Source organism: Amblyomma americanum, chromosome 1 (genome assembly GCF_052857255.1).
Source record: "Amblyomma americanum isolate KBUSLIRL-KWMA chromosome 1, ASM5285725v1, whole genome shotgun sequence".
NCBI classification, from domain to species: Eukaryota; Metazoa; Arthropoda; class Arachnida; order Ixodida; family Ixodidae; genus Amblyomma; species Amblyomma americanum.
The window spans coordinates 168,806,037-168,818,643 of NC_135497.1; the positions used below are offsets into that span (position 1 = coordinate 168,806,037).

Genomic DNA, 12,607 nt, shown 5'->3' on the forward strand with positions numbered 1-12,607 from the left:
ATTGAATATGACGGTTTGCCGCCGGCCGCATCCTTTGCTGCGAGTTTGTTACTCGCGGCGCTTCGCCGCGCGCTTTTCCGCCGTGCCAGTGAGAATCGCTGAAGACGCTGGCTCGTCCATCAAAGTCTGCCGGCTTCCTTCCGCGCTAGGGATCCAGTTTCTTTCTTTTCTTTCTTTTTTTTTATCCCATCGTGGCCATCAAGGAGAAGCAGATGTACCAGCGCTAACCGCTAGGTTCGCGCATTGAGGAGGAAAAATGTAGTTTCCCTGTAGAAAATTTATTTCTGCGTGTTGAGGCGCGAAGATTGCCGCGAACGGCTTTGTGAAAAGGGTTCCCTAAATCTTACCCGTTACGCTCGAAGTTTGTTTTTTATTATTTCTCGCAAATCCGTTATGTCAGTTTCAGTCTAGACTACCGAAAGTGCGAAAGAAAAAAACAGGAACAAAATGTGACAGCTCTCTTCAGCTTATTCCAAAATCAATTTAATCGTTCCTGCCGTGTGATAGGGGTCACTTCCATAAAAGTTGAAGGAATTTTTCCGCAAGTCATTTTTTTGTTCGGAATGCCTCCTCTACTAACATTTTATTCTCACAGTCTCAGTGGGGAAGGTTGGATGTATTAGTGACCTTTTGCCGGTAGAAATACAATTTTTGGTGGTAATGATATCAATAAGAATATGAAATTAGATAAGAATAGATAATGTTCAATTCCAATTTGCTTTTCAATGAGCGTTTGTACTCCTTGATATTGTACTGTGATGGGTGCAATTGTCACGAGTTATCTAAGCTTCTTTTGATTTCCCAGCCGTGATTCTTTACATACCAGTGATTATCCTGCCAAAGTTTTAGCGGAATCGCGCAGCTAAAGTCATACAACCGATTATCTGCAGTCGGTGCTTCTGTTTGAAGAGGATGCTAACAGTCTCTATTTTTCATTTCAGTGGAAGAGCCGCTGGTGCGTCGTCTCCAAGCTTTCTCCTGTAGCAGGTGACGTCTGCATCACTTTTATCACACCACCCACTGCCTTGCGAGAGCGAGAAAAAAAAAACTATGCCTTTTTTTTTTCGCTGTCGCATAAGTTCATAATAGAGCATGAATTTTGCAGCACAAGCCTGCTTGTTAGCATGAGTGAGCGAACCACAGAAAAAACCTAGGACTTCCTTTTTTTGAGTTTTGAGCATACAGAGAAAAATAGGATGCCAAGTTATGTTCTGCAAGAACTTAGGCTACCCTTTGTAGCGACCTTAAGGAAACAAGTAGCTCAGGATAACCATAATTTACGCCCTAGTATGTTGTGTTTCCAAGTTCAGAAACGAGCAAGACTTCATCACGACTGGGTGTTGTCTTATTAACTGCAAATCATCATTGAATGTTTGCATCTAACGAGTTTCATATGCTACCATGTACCCTTTACTACAGAATTTTTTGTCTCAGCATAAAATTATTTCAGGAGACGCACGCAGCAAAAAGAATCACTGTGTGCGCATGGAAAATTGTGTCAGTGGTTTTGTACAGTTTTTATTGGCCCAAAATAGGTATGTTGCATATTTGCAACAACATGCAAATAAAGAATAAATTACAGAAATGAATATTGCGCTTGGTGAGAATGAAATGCAAATAATGAGTATTGAATCAAACACAACAAAAGCTTCATTTCTTTGTGTGGTAGTAGAGAAAACAACTTCTCTTGCTTGTCGAGCAGATGTCAGTACTACACTTCGAGCAGTAGCTCATACAGAATGCTGTGCATTTGCGAAAATTGCAATGCTGTCTCTTCTGGCTCCAAAGGACCCAGTGACCAACCTGGAAAATAGAAATGCAATTATTAGCATTGAAACAAGGCACGATGTTTCAGAAATTTTACCTCATGGAGCCTGACATCCTGTTTTGGAGTGGGTGCTGCTGGGCCTCCACAACAACGCCCATAAGAAAAAATTCAGACATTCTACAAAAAAAAAACATACTCTGGGAAATAAACTTACTCTCAGGATCATCGTCACTACCTGAAAAGTCACTCTCTTCGCTTTCCGAAGGAATCGCCCGGCCATAGAAGGTTTTAGAATCCATCGCCTGTTCTGACAAGAAAAGACTCCATGTGCACGTTGTTGCTTATGCGCAAAATAGCAACTTTCAGTCGTCAAAAACTAACCGCTACAAAATAAGAAAGTTTCGTGGCCTCTGCACATTAAGACTGATAAGTATCAAATCCCGAAAAAAGTTTCATGCACTTTATCCAGTTCAGAAACTCAATAAAATTGCAAAAAATTTCCGGTGTTACTGCGCACGTGAGCTCGGGAAGCTTCTATCATGTTTGTTTGGCAATAATTCTGCTGAATAAGTAGAGGTGGCAGCTCAAGACGGCGCGCGTTTCTAATGTACGTTGCAGAAATGCAGCAGCGAGCACAGGAAGCTCCAGATCGCAATTCCTTTTGTTTTTGGAGCCATTTGCAACAACGTGCATTTATGTATGTATGCAACAAACGCGCAGTAAACGGGTACTATAGATCTAAGCATAAGCAAGACATTATGCTTAATTCCAATAGCGCAAGGGCAGCTTTGGCCAAATAACGCTATGGAACAAGGTGTTTTTGTCTACACCAGATAGGTCCAAAAACCCAAATAAGCAAGACTCCAGGCAGTTCCTGTTATGGGTCGTTCCCGCTTTGTGTTACTCATCCTGAAAGCTACCGCGAGGCTACTCGTAGGGAAGCTACTTGCTTTTTTACTTGCAGTGTTGTTTTTTTGTGCGTGCGTGTGTTGCAAACTGCCATAGTATTGCCCGTTACAGCGGCTGTTTTTCAGGGTTATTCTTTACCGCTGAGGCAATGTCCTATTATTGCCTGCAACGCCGCTCTGTATGGGCAGTGTCTTCGTTCTCCCGCTGTAGCTATTGTCGAAAATCCAAGCTGCCTTCTCACTGTGTTGCTTTTGCAAGACACGTTACAAAATCGTCGACATGCTAAAAGCTATTTTTTCTTCTGCGCAGAGATCCACTATTTCTTTTATCCACTTTTTATCCAGAGATCCACTATTAGAGCATGCTCTAACAGCAATACTTATCACAAGTGGGAACACTAAGCCCGTATTACTTTGTTCGCTTTTTTAGTCATTTTGTAAATGAAGACGGTTAAAGTTCCAGTGGACGTCGTAATGTTAAAATTGTAGGGGCATTGCTTGAATCGCATCACAACGACAGGTAGGTGTTTCAAGAAACTTGTCAAAAACGAATACGTTTCGTTGTGCTACTTTCGGGGGCGCTCTAATAGTTAACGTAACTATGTATGCACACCAGCTGGGAAATACCCATTATCGAAATCATAATAAATCGTGGTAATGAAGGCGGCAGCCTGGCGCTCTAGTAGCAGCTCCCACTGACACGGAGAGGCGAACACAGTACTGACTTGAGAGACTGAAGCCTGCGGTAAAGCGCTTGCCGGTCAAACAACGGGGCGTTCAGCACACTTGACATACAATTTCCGGTCTTCTTTCGCTGCTCCGTTTCTTCCTGTCGTTATTCCTCATGTCCAACATTCTCGCACAAAAATTTTGAAAATTGTAAGATACTGCTATGGAAATAATGAAGGTAATGGTCCATTCTTATGATATGTAGCAAAATCTTTGTTTTAAAGTGTTTCCATTGATCGCATCGAACAGCTGACTGCCATAGAAAACCAATGGGAAACGTTTTTGGCTAGAGCACAAACGTTAATAGAAAAAAAATGCAAGACCCTCTTCCGGTGATCTGCGGTTACATTGATTTTTGTGGTGAAGTCTTAAATTATACGAAAAAATGCTTTTGTGCAGAATTGTTGGCTATGTCCATCCTCGTTTACCCTCAGTAGCACCGAGTGGCTGGTATCTTCGGGCCCCTTTACCTAAAGCCACCAACGTCACCCCTTGAGCATTGAGTGGTCCGCAGTACCGAATTGTCCACCGAGCATCTAGATTGTGTTTTCGCGCTCGTGCAGAGTCGACTGGCTGCGCAATCGGAGACTTTAATCCGGCGCGCGGAGCTCTCCAGTGACACAGCGTCCTTTGTTCTGGCGACTGCTGGAAGCTTGGAGTGCGCGCTGTCTTCGGTTGACTACCGCGGCCTCGGGGAGCGCAGATCGGCACTGCTCTCGGAGCCGACACAATGCCCGCGCCTTGTTGCGACAGCCAAGAGGCGAAGATCCGAAGTGCGTGAAGCCTGGGCAGCCGCTGCGTCGTCCTCGCCGATCCGCGAGCATGCACGCGGCGGCCCGCGCGCCGTCTCCGGTGCGATCTCTTTTAACTTGCGCGTCCTCGGCGGAGTGCCATTGAACAGTCGGAGCCTTTTCAATCGCAGCTGTTAGCCTATAGCTTAGCGTCCGTAAGAAGTCGTGTCAACAACTCCTCCCTTAACGGATCTGAAGCGCGGGCCGCCTCGGGGGACGGCGGGGATCGTGTTGGCTTTTCCGCTCGGCGGCGCGGCTTCGGCCCCGGCTCGCGTCTCGGGGCGCTCCCTGACGGCTTAGCTGCTGCGACCGGATCCCGGCGCCAGCGCCGATCGCTTAGCGCCGCTCGCGACGAGCGCCCTTTTCCGCGTGCGGCAGCGTCGCCGAGGCAGCGACCCGTTTACGCCGATGGATTAGTTCCCAAATGGAGCCTGAGATTCTGTGACGACGGCTCGGTCACTGGAGCGGAGCGATCGGAGCCCTCCTCTTCCGGGGACTTGTCTCTCGGCGCCGTTTTCGCGAGCGGTTATTGGTTTTCTCCTCATTTGGCCAACGCTTCTGCCAGATCCGCGGTACACGTCTTAGGTCTGAGTATTTGAAACAGAAGTCGGCTACCGGTAGCAACTCGATGAGAGAACTGTGCTTCGTGACGATGACCGATAGAGTCGGCTGGGCCGACCCGGGAAACTTTCATCCCGGCCTACATAGATAAAAATATGGCTGTGGCCTTGCGACAGGGTATCGTATGAAAAGACAGCCCCAGTCGAAACATACGACAGAGTCGTGCTCAAAATAAGGCAAGATGTTTGGCGTCCTGTCGTAACGACTGGTTTTTCTGCAGTAGTGTAGTATTTTTCTGTAGTACTATAGTATTTTCGCGCAGTATTTTTCTGTAGTTGTATCAAAACGACAAGGGACAGCACAGGACTGCAGATAATTCTGTTGTTGCTACAAAGTCATGTCCCAAAATGCTACAAAAATCTATTATGACGGCAGAAAATTTTCGGTTGTGTTTTTCGATCACCAGATCTCAGAAACAAAATATCTTAGCAAAAACTACCGCGTCGAGGTGCGCTGCATTGGTTCACATTGATTGCGGGAAGTCCTGTAAAGATGTTTGTTAAAGAAGAAAGTCGTTCATTACGTACACGATAACCACTCTTCTCAAGGACGTGAAGCGAATTCGGCCCATGCGGTAAACAGGAAGGCGCCGGAAGCTCACGCTAGTCACGGGGCGACCGCTTCGCGTCCTAACATCAGCATTCATTGCGCTGGGATCCGTGCTTTGGTTCTTTGCTGAACTGATCTCATCATCGGTCAGCTTACGACGCCGCAAAAAGAAAGACGCGTTTACTCTGCGAGCGAAGACTTGCTTCGTGGAGTCGTCAGGTTTCCTTCTTGCGTAGAACTCCCTTCTTTACCCCAACCCGCCCGCGGAAAGTTGGGAGCAAACGAGGATTCCCACTGTTTTACACCTCCACTGTGAACTAAGTATTCATCGGAAAGGCATTAAACTCGGCATGGCTACAGACCTTCCCAATAAACGCTCGCTGGGCGTCGCCGTAAATTGCTGGCTGGGCTGTTGTCTACAGATGGCGGTAGCACGGTGGATGCGGCAGCGTGGGCTCCCTAAGCAGGTTTGCAACACTCCAGATAGGCACTCCAGATAGGGGGTGTTTCGACACACGATGAAAAGGTTATACAGTGGTGGTCTTATCGGACGGACGTGGGCACTTTCTTCTTATACGTATTCGTTATAACGGCAGTTATGGCCGTTTTCCGGAATAATATTTTCTCACAGAAGCTCATGTATTACAAATCGCGGCTTCTTCGTGTGTTTAAAAATCGCAGTAATTTATTAATTGATGTACAGTACTCACGGATTGAAATAGGACATTCGGAGCGCTAGCCTTGCAGTGCCACGCAGGCATGTGGTAAACCACAGGCCGGCTCATGGCTACTGGAAGGAACAATTCTGCTTTGTAGATGTTCTCCCTCTCGCGCCATACCACAATGCACCACCTTGGTTCCATGAGCGTCTACGGGCGGCGTTCCATGAAGCGACGGCCACGCGCTCCGAATGTCCTATTTCAATCCGTGAGTACTGTACATATTCGCGTGGCATGAACTGAAATGACACTCACATTTGAGTTTCTGATGCAGAACATAGTCTAACCAGAACCGGTTGTCAAAGTGGTTCTCGACTGCGGTGCTCTGTTCTGCAAAAAGACTGTCATGAAATCGTATTAATAAAAAAAACTATGAGGGCGAGGGAAGTTCGCCGATGTGATTCGCTAAAAGTGTAAAGTTTTATGAAGGCATACAGACTCTGCTAAGTAAAGGTTCTGCAGTTTGGACTACGCATCAGGCTGTGTCACACCAACACTCCCACTGCCTTCCTTCCTCACGACGATCGTGAATGCAGAACTAAGAGAAAGGAGCTGCCCTTCGCTGAGCTAGAGACGGGGCTGTCGAAATAAGCGGAAAGAAACTTCGCTCCAAGGAAGCCATGAAACCTTGAGGGACGGTTTTTTTTTCCTTGTGCAGCACACAGATGCACAGGCGTCGCAGTCTTGCTTAATATTTATGTGTTTGACGATATTATCTTTGGCGTCCTGGGGTCAATACATCGAACACAGCATTTCTTTACCAAGGACGGCAGTTAGGGGACGTTATTGAAAGCGGGTGGCGCCCAGTAGGAGACTTTATCAACGCCATCCAGCATGGACACGGCCGCACAGGCAGGATATGAGCGAAGAGGAACTGTCAAGACGGTTCACTCCCTGTACTGTTTTTGACGGCACTCAAAGATCATCTCTTCGAGCTGAAATCTGTCCTATGTTCCTGCATTTCTCTTTCTCTCTCTCTCCCCATGCTATCTAGGCCGGGCACAACCGGCAGCACCTATGCTCTCCCGCGCGATAGTATTCGCTCGCGTTCCTTCAACGTAGAACCCATGCGGAAGAAGGTCTGTCCGCATCGCTGAACAAAAACCAGGGATGTTATCAGCTACGTCTCAGATTGAAACGTGCTATCGCAAGAAGTGCCGTCAACTCGGCTGTTTGTTTTCGCGGGACACAAAAAAAAGGGGGGTGGGGGGGACCCCGACGTGTTCAGCGGTGTGTGATCGCCGCGCGCTCTGCCGGCGGGCCGATTTCCTCCCGGAGGGGGCTCGTTATCGGGCCGCGCGTCCGCTGCCGCCGCCCGGGAGCCGCGGGCGCCGCAGCGGTGTGAGCGACCCCGGAGACGCGCAGGGCCAGCTGGCCTCTGTCCGGGGCTGCACCCGGCCCTTTTGAACGCCGCCGACGACGAAAGCGCGGCCCCCTCGTGGCTGCACACAGCGCGCGGTGGAAGATGCTAAGGCGACGCGATCTATTGCTCCGCGCAAATCAGCTGTCGCGGTGAGAGGCGCATATCAAATCGCCTTCGGGCTTGCGTTTAATATTTCCAAGCGGACCCCAACCAACCCGGCTTGTGTGTGTGTGTGGGGGGGGGGGGGGGGGGCTGTATCAGCTCTCCGTTCGCGCCCTGTGCGGGACGAGAAGGGTTTGAGAAAGCGTTCCACTGCGCCACTTTAGTCGCATGTGCCTCTTCTTTCGCTGAGAATGAAAGGGATAAGTCCGGCTGCCGTCCCTCTTCTCTCTATTACCGAACATCCTCGTTATGAAGAGGTCCCTTATATTCAAAGTACCGCTACAATCGAGGCCATCACGGTAACAATTTCGCCGTATCATGACCACCCACGCTTTCACTAGTCCTGTTGACTTTGTTGCCTGTGTTGCATCGAGAAGCGGCGTGGTTTGTTTACGCCTGACTTTTACAAAATTTATTTGCTGGACAGGGCCTAGATAAAGCGTTCGATATTCGAGAACTGCGAAGAACGGGGGTCTTGTGCTCTCTCGTTCAGCTCTTGATGTGGATCTGCCTGCAGTTTGGAATCCATACCTTTGGCAATACTTTCAGACAAGTGCTTAGCCACAAGGTTTGATTCGGGGGACACTAGATCCGTGGAAAACTCATGTTGCCTGGCTCTGTACAAGGGTAGCCATGCACTTTTAGGGCGAGTTGCGTACTATAATTGACTGAAAGCAAAACGGAACACGCGTTGATTTGCGGCCCCCTGCATTGAAACTGCGGGCGAAGGCACGCACCTTGACTGCCACCTGCGCAGCGTCAGAACTAGATTTGGTTTAATTTCATCGCATTTGTTGTTACTGAGTGGCGCTGGAGCGATAAAAATTCCAGGCGGTTTCACATAGCTTGACTATCCGGAGGGTCTAGTGGCCGAAAAAGGGCTGGAAGGCAGCTCTTCAAAAAGTGGGCTGTTCAAAGGCGGGAGAAAGCGTTCTTTGGTGCAGCCTCTCTGCGGCTGTCTGACTCCTTTCTCGTTACCAGTGCTGCCTTAATCATCACTAGCATTTCTTACGTGTTTAGACGTTCGAACAAAAAGCGACTTGATTCACTTCCTAAAGACTTCGGAATGTCAAGGAAGCATTGCATTCTTTTTTTTTTAATTGTACAATTGGTCGTCCAGTTCCAAGATCAGCGCTCAAAATGTATGCCCCATGCACATTCCTGGCAAGCCTGCGTTGAAGGTGTATTCGACCCGGCGCCTGTGATAAATTTTTTTTTTACCTGTATAAGACTGCTTTCTACCCGACAAAAAGACCGTTTGTTTCGTTTGCTTTTTTTTTTCATCAGTTTCTTATTCAAGTCGCCGTGCTATGCATGGGTACCTAAGATGGCGTAAAATAAAACCCCATTAACTCAACGAAATGGGATTTGCGGGACAGTGTATTATTTGTGCCGTTTCCAAACCGCATTAGGCCGCGGTTTCTGCCGTGGGAGATTCTTCTACTAACTTTCCGTCATACGCAATGAGGCGGAACGCTGCTGAAAATCGCATTAGTTCTTAAGTGTACGGCGAGAAGGCATGTGTGCATCACTACACAAATGATATTTAAAAGAAATCACCGCCTGTCTCAATGCTCATCAACTGGCAATTCACTGTGAATGCACTTACGATACGATAAAAGGAAAACCTTTCTTACTCTTCTGTGTAGGTGCAGCTTTATGACCCTGGCCAGACACTCTGGTCTCGATTAAACAATTTGTTTTTTTAAACTGGCTAGGGACATTTCGTCATTTTGGTCCCTGTGTCGTGTTCTGTATTTTATTAAATGGGCAAAAAAGCAGTCGCAAAATCTTTGAGATATTACCAGAGGACGTAGCTAGTAAACCGTTTCAACGATTGCCTAAAAGAGAGAAAAAATAAATTGCTGTAAAAAGTTTCGCTCGGCAGTATGAATGGTTCCTCACCTTCCAAGCCTTGTTAATTCGAACCGAGGAACAGGGTTTTCTGTCGTCAACTCCACTTGGAAGGGAGCGGAAATACAGTCGAACCTCGTTGTGACGCGACGGTTTATAACGAAATAGTGGATATAACGAAGAAATGACGATTCCCCTTGGAAGCTCGGACAACACAGGCTATAGCGAAACTACGGCTGTAACGAAGTAATCGCCTGGCTCCTTCAATTTCGTTGTAACGAGGTTCAAATAGATGCTTTTTTTCCCTCGACAATGATGGACATGAACCACCCCCCCCCCCCCCGATTCCCGCCCCCCGCCCCCTAGTTTTTCTCTTATAGCTCCGTTAGTCTCTACCCAAAATTGTAGGCCTAAAATCCCTGCCCAGAAACACGGACGCTTTGAGCATTACGGATACAGCACGAATGCAGCGAAAGTCAGTGCTCAAAACTATTATGAAACTAAGCTGCCTTAGTGGAAAATTTGTTCCTGCTGAGTTTCCTTCATTCTTGCAGTAAATAAGCGGAGATATGTGTTGTGATCAAGTATTTCCTGAAAAGTTCATTGCGCTCTTTCTGTCAACGTCGTCTTTCTTGTGTTCGTCCTTTATGTCTGCGCAACTCGTTCTCAAGGTTTTATCTCTTTCCTGGTAATTGTTCTCCAGCTCAAGGGATGGCGTATATCATAAATCACTGCCGGAAGAGGAAATAATAGTTACCAATGGTTTTAAGACAGGGATTTTTTTCTGGGCGTTACTTACAATTTAGAATAAACTAGGACGTCTTTTTTTTGGCATTGTCGCGACCTAAAAAAACTGCTTCTTTTTTACTTTTTTTCTTATCGTTAAGATATATTTGTTCTCCGCCCTACAGTTACCAAGAGCGAGCTCATTGTTGTGTGTGTGTGTGGGGGGGGGGGGGGGGGGGGGGGGGGAGGGTCTTTTTGTGATTGATTTCCAGACTGCAATATTCCAACCTGTCACAGCCAGTCATGCTTTCGTCAACAACAAAACTATAGTGAGCGTACTAAAATAAATTTCTCTGAACCCGCTGTCGTCGACCATAATCGTCTTTTTATTCTTAAGCATGTCTCGCATCGGCGTATAGAGTAACATACTCATACGTGGTTCACATCCATAAATTCGCGAGTCTACAAATCCGTGAGTTTACACCCGACAACTGTCGCTGCCGAAGTTTATGTGCGAGCATGTCCACGCTCTCCACCCGCAGCGTGCGTAGGCGCTGTCAACAAAGCTCGCCTGCAGGCCGCGGAAGGTCCGTGCAAAACGCATACCCAGGAGCAAAAGACGATCGCTCGCCGAGAGACGCTACCATCTCCCAGAGTGTACGCGCCGACAACATTTTTCTGCATGAAAATGGAGCGCGCGCGATGGCGCGCAGGAGCACTTTACAGCACCAGCTAAGGGGCCACAAACTTGCTTCCTCAAACATTGAAATTTATGCTAAGTACACGCGAGGTGGTGCTCTTCTGTGCCTCGTTGAAAATGCGGCAGCATGAAGGGACCTTCCTATATAGACTAGCAGCGCCGGGAAAATGGAGCGCCGCAGTCGGTCCGTATTTCGCACGTGTGTGCGGCGTGAAATATGTTCTTCAAACACATCGAGCTTTGTACCGCTCGCTGACGCCTTGCCTTGGCGAGCGCCAGCCGCGCGCAACCCGTTGCGCGCACCTTGGAAATCGCTGATGACGCAGCAGGCCGCTCGTCGCCTTTCTCGGCCAAGGGAAATGCGTCCCGGGCGTGCGGCAGTCGGACTTTAGACCCGCGCATCACAGGCTCGCCGAGTTAGGAAGCTCTCACTCACGTTTCCGGCCACGGATCCGCAAGCGCTGCGTCGAAATGTGCGCCTTCGAGTTCGCGAAGGGAAGGACCGGATTTAGCACATGCCGTGCGCAGCCTGAGCCTGACAGTGTGGCTGTAACATAACAGGTGCGCGGTTACGGCAGTCCTTGGCACTGTCTCGCAAACATGCGGTCTAAGGCGAATTTCAATCGGCGATCCGAAGCGCTCTCTGAATCTGCGAAGGACGCCTAACGAGTCTAGGGATCGTACCGCCGAGCTCCAACAAAACCTGCGGATCTTAATCCATGTCGCCCAATAAAACAGCTGTTCGGTTTCTCGGAGCATGAAAACTTGCTCCGGAATGTCGACTGGAATTGACCACCACCGCCTATATATGACCCAATATGACAGGTTAAGAGCCACATAAATATGACACAAGTAGTATTATTCCCTTCACAAGTCTCGCTAATGTCCTGACAACATTGCTTTTCTGACTTTCTATTAAAGAACGAGAGCTGCTTGTACATTTTGCGCAACACATATTTAAAGTAGCTTCAGATGACCAGGAAAGGTCAAGAAAGTTTGCAGTTCAATTCTGGGGTCTTTAATTCCCAGCTTGGGAAGCTTAAAGCCTGCGTAGTTTACGTGCTCTGTTTTTTGGATGGCATGGCAAATCCCACGTGGTGCTGGTGGTAGGCTCGTACGTACCAGTTGTTTCAGGGAAGCCCGCCATTTTTTTTTTATCAAAAGGCTTTTTGACGCAAAAAAGATGGCTTCTACTGCATAGTAATACCACGCGGTGTTGGCAAACGTCCCAAAATAGGGTAAATCATGTAAATTTGTCACGTGTATAACTAAATTTTAATAGTCGACTTTTAACTGTCACAGATAGGCACCTGGTTCCAACCATAAGTGTGTAGCTGATCATTAGTAATAGCCATATAACTATTTTACAATTTCGGAAATGCGATTACCCACGTCGCTGTGGCAATTTCTCGCGTGATGCGAAAACCACGCGCCGGAGGTGCGCTCTGGGCGACGACCAACTGGGCAGATCACTTCGTGGCGTGCGTTTCACGTGACCATCTTTCTCCCGTGTGGGCTGCAGCAGCGAGCAGTGGCGACCACTGTCACGGCGGAGAGGGTTGTCGTGCGCCATGAACTGACGTTAGCAGGTGGGCAGTCGCCGCGCGCGCACCGCAGGCGCGCGATATTCGAATCGCGCGTGAGATCATCAGAGTTTGTTGAAGCCACAGCGCTGAGGGTAATTGTGTTACCGAAATTCTAAAAACTGATATGGCTG

At 48.1% G+C, this 12,607-nt stretch overlaps 1 protein-coding gene across 1 annotated transcript in view; it reads left to right on the forward strand.

Moving 5' to 3' along the window:
• The window catches only part of LOC144114169 (uncharacterized), a 191,130-nt gene that overhangs the window by 5,850 nt on the left and 172,673 nt on the right, over positions 1-12,607 (forward strand). The window contains exon 2 of the mRNA XM_077647721.1: positions 942-987. Coding sequence (XP_077503847.1) covers positions 942-987 — 46 coding nt within the window. The remainder of the gene's footprint in view (positions 1-941; positions 988-12,607) is intronic.